Here is an 8,373-nt window from a genome sequence, read left to right on the forward strand (position 1 = left end):
CATTCGGTCTATCAAACTAGGGCATTTTGGGGTTCAAATTAAACAAACTATTTAAACATTCTCTATGAGTTGCAAAATTCCAAAATTAACCTCAATATATTGATACTATAAAATCTTTTGCTCTATCACAAACTTTATTTCAATGGATATTATACCATAATGCTCTTCTCCTTTCTCACCATAAATAGAACACCTACCATACTGGTACTTTTCTTGTCTTCCACCACTCCTGGCTACACTCTACCTGCAGTTCCTAATTTCTTTTTAACGTTTTATTTATTTTTGAGAGAGAGACAGCATGAGCAGGGGAGGGTCAGAGAGAGAGGGAGACACAGAATCTGAAGACAGGCTCTAAGCTCTGAGCTAGCTGTCAGCACAGAGCCCGATGCAGGACTCAAACCCACAAACCATGAGATCATGACCCGAGCTGAAGTCGGACGCTCAACTGACTGAGCCACCCAGGCACCTCCAGTACCTAATTTCTGAACAGCAATGTTTAAACAGAGAGCAAAAAGCTTTATTAAGGACTTCAATATCATGTCTGACTAGATGCCTGACTAAATGCACATACTGCCATTCCCTTTAGAGTTATGCTTATACATGCTACTCAATTTCAAGGCCATGCCAAAACTCCAAGGGCCAACCTCTCCACTTGTCAGTCATGAGATCTACCCCTTCTCATCTATTTAAGGACACTGCTCCAGCAACCCTCTCCTATTTTTCCTGCATTATCAAATTTTCTCTATCAGATCATTCCATCCATATACATTCTCCCATCTTAAAAAGATCTTCTCTTGATTCCATTTCCCTTTCCAATTGTCAACCCACTCCTATTCTTCCCCTGATAACAAAACTCCTTGACAGATCTATCTACAGGTGCTGCCTCTAATAACTTTCCTTTTCCATTATCTTCTTAAATGCATTCCAACAAGGATCTCCCCCCACCATTCCAGTAAAATTGCTTTTATCAAGGTCACTAATGATTAGTATGCTGCTGAATTCAATGATTGATTCTCAGTCCCTATTTTACTTGACCTAACAATAGAATGTGATGCTGTCTGACATCCTGTCCTGGAGACATTTTACACTGGACTTCAAGGACATTGCATTTTCCCTCTTTTTCTCCTATGCATCTGGCTGCTCCTTCTCAGTCTCCTTTGCTGGATTGTCCTCATTTCCCTAACCTCTACAATGCCAGAGTGCCCTAGAACTCCATCCTTGGACCGCTTTTCTATCTAAACTCACTCCCCTGGTAACCTGGTAGTTTCATGGCTTTATACCCTATCTCTATGTTGATGACTTCCATATTAATTACTTCAGCTCAGATCTCTTTCCTGAGCTACAACCCTCTTGACCTCTCCACTTGTATGTCTAAAAGGTATTTTTAAATTTTCATGTAGAAAAATAATTCCTCTTGAACTATTTTCCAGATGTAGTAAAATGTAATTCCACTCTTACAATTGCTTATGCAAAGGAGTTACCTTTGATTCCTCCTTTGGCTCATACATCACACTTACTCTGTCAGTTTGCTCATACATCGTATCTACTCTGTCAGTTCGTCCTTTAAAATATACATAAAATCCAATCACTTATACCTCTGCTATTGCCACCCTAGTGCAAGCCATAATCATCCCTGACTGACTTGATCATTTGGATCTGACTTACATGACTGCAACAGCTCTCTCCCTATTTCCATCCTTGGCCCCCTGCCCCACTCTTCAACCCAGAAGCTCCAAATGACCCTTTACATTTAAGTCAGCTCATGTTATTTACTCCTTTGCCCAAAGCCCTCCAATGGCTTCCTATGTCTGTCAGAGTAAAAGCTGAAGTCCTTAAAATAATCTATGATGTCTTACATGACTGGTCCCTGGTTATATCTTTGACTAAGTTCTTACTACTTTTCCTTCTCATTTTCCCTCTTGATTCCAGACACACTAGCTTCCTCACTGTTCTTAAAACCTGCTAGGCCCATTCTTTCCTCAGGGCCTTTGTACCTCCTACTTCCTCTCTCTGGGAATAATCTTCTCCCATATAATCTACATGCTTATTATTTTAAGGTCTTTACTTAAATGTTACTGTTTCGGTGACACATTTTCCTGATCATATTGTCTAAGCAAACCCCCAATTTTTCTCATATACCTCTTCTGCTTTACTTTCCTTTTACCAATATCTTACATAGTTTATATTTTACTCATTTTATTTTTCCCACTGGAAAATGAATTCAAGGGGAGCAAGGATTTTTGCTTCTTTGGTTCACTGCTGCATTCATAGGGTCTAGAACAAGGACTGGCACATAGTTGATTCTCAAAGATTTGCCAAATGACTGTGATTTTTGATAGAAAAATAGTATATGGGCAAAAAGATTATAAAATGGTCTGCTATTCAGCTTTTGGATTGAACATAACATGTTTTAAAAATTTCAATTCTTTCAACAACCCTATGGCATCTTTTCACAACTAACTTCATAGGCAACTGTCAGATTCTCAATATTTTCACTTGGATCATACACAGATTAGCCTTAAAGTTTTTCCCTTACCTGGGCATCCTGGATTAGTACGCAATGCTTTCTTATAGTAAGCAAGAGCTCCTCTGTAATCCTTCTTGTTGAATGAAATACAAGCTTTACCTAAATGATTTTTAAAGATTAACATGAGTTGATTAAAAAACACAAGCCTCATATGCTCTACATGAAGTCACCTAAATCAAATACATCTCTGAATAAGAAATATTTGAATATGGTGAAATGATTTCATGTTAAAAACCTGTTTTCCACAAGAATATATAAATGTATGCTTATAAATAAAAGTCTTATTAAATATTATAAAACAATAAGTAAAATGGCTGACAGTTGTCCAAACAGAAATTACTTATTGACTCTTTAGAAGTGGATTACAGATTATTCTTAACTGGCATAGCTTCTATTTATGTAACTTCAAAAGAAACAATGATCTATCAGAGATTACTGTAGATTTTATTTATTTATTTAGAGACAAGGAGGGCACAAGTGAGCTGAGGAATAGAGGGGGAGAGGGAGAGACAGAGAAAGAGGAGAGAGAGAGAAGCGGGGCTCACCCAAAGTGGGGACTGCTTTTTTTTTTTAACTTGAAGTGGGGCTTGTTTTCACTGGAAGTGGGGCTTGAGCTCACCAGATGCGGGACTCGAACTCAATAACCCACTAACCCTGAGGTCATAACCTGAACGAAGTCAGATGCTTAACTGACTGAGCCACCTAGGCGCCCTGCAGATCGTTTTTATAAGGTACAGCTCTTCTACACTGATGTCCAAAGAAATATATTTTAGGCATATGATGAAAAATAGTTTCCTAAGATGATTGCCAGAAATGACTTACCAAGAAGGGCTGGAATATTATTTGGAGACTGGTTGAGTACAAAATGAAACTGTGCATCAGCCTGATCCATTTTGTCACCTTCCAGCAGGCAGAAGCAGGCTCTTCCTAACAAATGGTTCTGAAAAAGTAATACATCACCTTAGACTTGTCTTTACCAAAAACTAACCATAATTTACCATGAACGTGCAACAATAAAATTAAATCCATATAGGAAGGAAGTGGAGTATCACACAAGTTCCTCTATTGACTATGTATTTAAACTACCAACAAGCAATTCTTAATTATAAATCAAGAAATTATCCAGAAATGCAAGTCTTCTGTGCCAGGAACAATGATGAAAAGAAAAGTCAGACTCCTTAAAATATGCCTGAAATTCACCTGGAGATGATGGAATTACTGACTCAACATATGGATAAGTTTTATATATGCTAAATTTGCCCACATTACTTCAATAGTACAACAACCAAAGAAATTCCCATTTTAACAAGGAATTCTTTTGACTGTTTATTATCAACATTATTTTAAGAAAATTCTTTTAAAAAAATCTGTTGTCCATCACACACATTTTATTTCATGTAGTATTTTTTCCCTTTCATAAATTCAAAGAAATCGTATTTTACCTGATCATACATAATAATTTTATCAGCCATGGTATACAATAGGGTTGCCTGTGTAATAAGATCTTTCTTATTGTCCTTATTCTTTTCCTTCCGAGCCTGTTGTACGTAATAGGCTGCCAACGTATCCAAGCAGGTCATCTGGTCTTTCTCATGGTCTCTATAGTCCAAATTGCCATCTATACGTGCTGCTTCCAACAACTTTACAAACTCTTCTGTTTTTCCTTGCTTGTAATATTCCAGCTAAAAGGTAAAGATTCAGATTAGAATTATTAAAGCATATGTCCATATAAAAAGATGCACACAAACATTTACAGTAGCTCTGTCTGTGATAGCCAAGAACGGGAAACAACTTGATTGTTGATCAAAAGGTGAATGGACAAACAGGTAGTGGTAATCTGTATAATGGCTGCTGTTCAGCAGAAAAAAAGTGAAGAACTACTGATCCATGCCTCAATGTGGATAAATCTCAAGATGATTATGCTGAGAGAAGACAGACCAAAAAGAATACATATTGTAATTTGTAATTATGTACGTAATTAAATATGTAATACATATTCCATTTGTATTAAGCTCTAAAACATGCAATCTTTAGCAACAAAAAGCAGATCAGGGGTAAGCTAAGCACCATGGGGGTGGGGAAGAGTTTGGAGGAAGGTTTTAGGGAGTGATGGATATATTCATTTTCTTGATTGTGGTGATGATTTCACAGGGGTGAAATATACTAAAACTTCTCAACTGGTACATGTCAAATATGTGCAGTTTATTATAGGTGAATTATGCCTTAATAAAGCTGTTTTAAAAGTGATAATCACTATGTTTCCAAATTACTACTTCCCTAGCAATAGTTGATTTCAAACTAAATCAGAGCCCAAGAGAAAAAGCAATAATGAGGGGGATAGGGATATAGAATTCTAAACAGAAAACTTAGGGTGTGGTTCTAGATCTATCAAACTTATCCATGACTTTGGGCCTGCTGAATAATTTCCTTGGGCATCTGTTTCATTTATTAATACTAAAAAGAATATCTATCATTTATTAACACTTACTATGGGCCACAGACTACAGAAGAAGCTTTACATACTCATCTTTAATCTACACAATCTGCTATAATCTAATCTACTACAATCACCCTTAAAGTGAATACTAACATCCCCACATTATAGATGAGAAAACACACTCAGAGGGTAGATCACTTGTCTAAGGTCACACAGCTAGTAAGTAGCCAAGTGGGAATGTGAACAAAGGCCTCTCTAATCTCAAAGCCTACACTCTTTTCTTTGTAACTCCCTACACTCCACAATGTTTCATCAATTTTACCACAGGTGCCATGCTAATACTTCAATTTTCCATTTTTTTTCTGCAAGTGCTGCTAAAGAAGGCATTATACTACAGAAAATATAAATTCCATTCTGACTTTAAAACCTATGTGACAAGTATTAACAGCTTGTTCTCCACAGACTAGGAAAACAACACTTCAGAAAGGCACTATTGTCACTATAAGTATTTCTCCGTATATCTATTATCTAAGAAATTCTTTACAGTTAAGTTTGAGCACTAGTTCAATTCTAGATCTACTTCTACCTTTCAATATAATATAAGGTGCCTCCTATGTATCTTTACATGAAAGTGACCTGCGGCACACTTGCTTAGCAAAAATGATTGCAGTATATGCTGTATTACATTAACAGAATAATCAACTATGATTTTCTCATAAAAAGGAAACATTAGGCAGTCCGTGCTGGGGAGAGTGAAGGATGTCAGAATTTTAAGCTCTCTGAAGTGATTCTCCCGAGAATTTCCAGGAGGGCTTATGTTATGGAAAGAATCAAATTTGACAAAAAACAAGAATGAGATAAACTTTACCAGAAAGAGCTTTTGTGAGTGAGTCTGGAGTCTAATCACCTTCTAGAGTATTTTATGGGGAATGTTTTATTGTTATGAACAACAACATCAAGTAATGTTTACATGGTAGCATCTTTTTTCTCAGATTATCTACAAACCATAAGCCACTTGGGAAACTGGCCTTCTTGTTCTTTTTTTTTTTTTTTTTAATGTTTTGTTTATTTCTGAGAGAGACAGACAGTATGAGCAGGGGAGGGTAAGAGAAAAAGGGAGACACAGAATCTGAAGCAGGCTCCAGGCTCTGAGCTATGAGCTCAGAGCCTGACACAGGGCTGGAACCCACAAACCGTGAGATCATGACCTGAGCAGAAGCTGGATGCCTAACTGACTGAGCCACCCAGGCGCCTATGGCCTTCTTGTTCTAAAAATGGTAATACAATTAACTTCCATACACATGGTACAATTTATCATGCTCCCAAGCTTGCTATTACTGTATCTGGAAATACAAATCATAGGTTTTTCCCAGTCAACATATAAAAAATATTTTGTTACGTGAACACTGACCGCCAAAGCAATCCATATGTGCAGTTGTGTGTGTTCCTGTTTCAGAATACTGATAACTTCATCTCCCTCCGGTAACTGATCGAAGTCAAGTTCAATGACCTAAAACACAAAATGTAGGTTTTAACCTTTACTTCTTCCTTAAATTCACATTTCTTCTTTGTTGCTTTTCAGAATATACATCAGTGTGGATACACATAGGGCTTGTGTTTACTTTCAATAGGGCTGAGCAACTATATGTTAAGAAGTGTTCAAGGCACCATATCAAGTAGGTCATATGGTAATATTAAGGTAAAAGCACAGAGAAGCAAAGAAATACTGCTAGTTGTCTTCAAATCACTAGAACTATAAAACATTACAAAAGCTTTGCCTGCTCAAGAATAACAAAACAAAACCCTACTTAACATACAATGCAGGTAGAGGGTAGAAAAGAGAAAAGAAAAGCACCCCAGAGACTCTGATGCTATTACGTCTGACAACTTGAGAAAATAATCCAGAAGCAATGCAAAGTTGAATGCCCCTGTACACATTAATCAGGAAGACAGCATCTGAGTGTCACAGACACTCCTGAAAGTGGGCACAAAAATTAACAGTAGGTAAATGTTCTGGAATTAGAGAGTGGTGATGGTTACACAACTTTGTGAATACTATCAAAAACCACTGGATTTTACATTAAGTGAATTATATCTCAATATTGTATCCCAATCGAACAAAAGTACTAGTATGAGATGTATATACGGGGTATCAATGCTGAGAGCTTTACTCAGACAAGCTACAGGCTACCCATGGTGAGGCGTGGGAAGGGAGAGAAGGTTAAATTCTCTCTGTGCACAGTGGAGGCTATATCTCCGGGTCTCTATTTCGCTGATGGAGCCGTGTGTGGTGGACACAGTGCACCATGACAGACGCGAGTTTCTAAGGGATAAAGGGAGACATCCGATGTATTTTCTGGGAAAGATAGTTTGAGCAGCAGAGAGATCACGGCAACATCAGCGCCCACCTCTTTTATCTGTGAGGCGCCTTGCAATTTATTGGCACACTCATCCCTGCCCCCGAGAATTGGGAAGAGAGCAGAGTACTGTGACAGACGAACAGGTAGGAAAGGAACTTTCAATTACTCCTCGGGGTGGCCCCCAGGCTGCGGGGACGTGATGTTCCCAGCCTGCGAAGGTGCAGAAGCTGGGGGAGGAGGTGACTGGGGCTTCGGCCGGGATTTCGACCTGGGCTCCTGGGGGAGAAGGTGCTCTCGCTTGGGAGACGAAGTCGAGAGAAGGGGAGAGGAGGAGACCGTCCAAGTTCACGGTCCCCACCCTCCCCCATACGCGACACTTACCTCGTCAGTGTCCCGGAGGGGAATCTCGATGGAGCCCCGCGACATGGTGAGATCAGAAGGTGAGCGGGCGTTTCGCCCCTCCGCTCCGCAGCCGGTACTCCTGGTTTCTGGCTCGTCCGGAGGCTAGCGGCCGTCCGGGCTCAGGTCGTGACTGCCGCCCCGCGGCTCCGCCGGAGCCTCTGCTTCTCCTTCCCGTCAGCCGCTTAAACAACGAACAGCAGACGGCGTCGGACCACTTCCGGCAGCCCCGCCCCCTGCCCCGGAAGCATTCCCCGCAAGAGGGCCTGTCAGACGACAGGCTCAGCCTGTGGCTCTGATGTTTCCTTGACGACGTTTCCTTGACTTTGAGATGACAGCGCCGAGGTTTTCGTTAGCATGCCAGCCCCTCTGTAGGTTTGCGGCTTCCGAATCAGACCCGCACTGGGGCTGCGTGAATAAAAGCGCCGAAGGCGTAGCCGCCCCGCCCGGCGTTGGGCGGGACGACGAATGAGGCGCGATTTCGGGGCCTGGCCACTGACTGACGTGAGACCTCCGGCCAATTCTAGCAATACTGTCCGAGCCGGACTCCGCCTCCGTGCTCCAGACTTGGAGGATCTTTTCTTCTCAAGATTGCTGTGAATAATTCAATCATGAATTCCTCAGCCCTATCAGGGCCTCCTCCTTTGGCA

The 8,373-nt window shown here is 40.3% G+C and overlaps 1 protein-coding gene across 1 annotated transcript in view; it reads right to left on the reverse strand.

Annotated features, from left to right (window-relative positions):
• Nucleotides 1–7,923, reverse strand: part of CTR9 (CTR9 homolog, Paf1/RNA polymerase II complex component) — a 29,493-nt gene extending 21,570 nt beyond the window's left edge. Inside the window, exons 1-5 of the mRNA XM_039240900.1 lie at nt 7,706–7,923; nt 6,376–6,474; nt 3,970–4,209; nt 3,350–3,467; nt 2,537–2,626 (exon numbers count right to left, since the gene is read on the reverse strand). Coding sequence (XP_039096831.1) covers nt 2,537–2,626; nt 3,350–3,467; nt 3,970–4,209; nt 6,376–6,474; nt 7,706–7,750 — 592 coding nt within the window. The 5' untranslated portion in view covers nt 7,751–7,923. The remainder of the gene's footprint in view (nt 1–2,536; nt 2,627–3,349; nt 3,468–3,969; nt 4,210–6,375; nt 6,475–7,705) is intronic.
• Nucleotides 7,924–8,373: the final 450 nt, after the last annotated feature.

The sequence above is a fragment of the Hyaena hyaena genome, unplaced genomic scaffold (genome assembly GCF_003009895.1).
Source record: "Hyaena hyaena isolate Hyena2069 unplaced genomic scaffold, ASM300989v1 scaffold_183, whole genome shotgun sequence".
Lineage (NCBI taxonomy): Eukaryota > Metazoa > Chordata > Mammalia > Carnivora > Hyaenidae > Hyaena > Hyaena hyaena.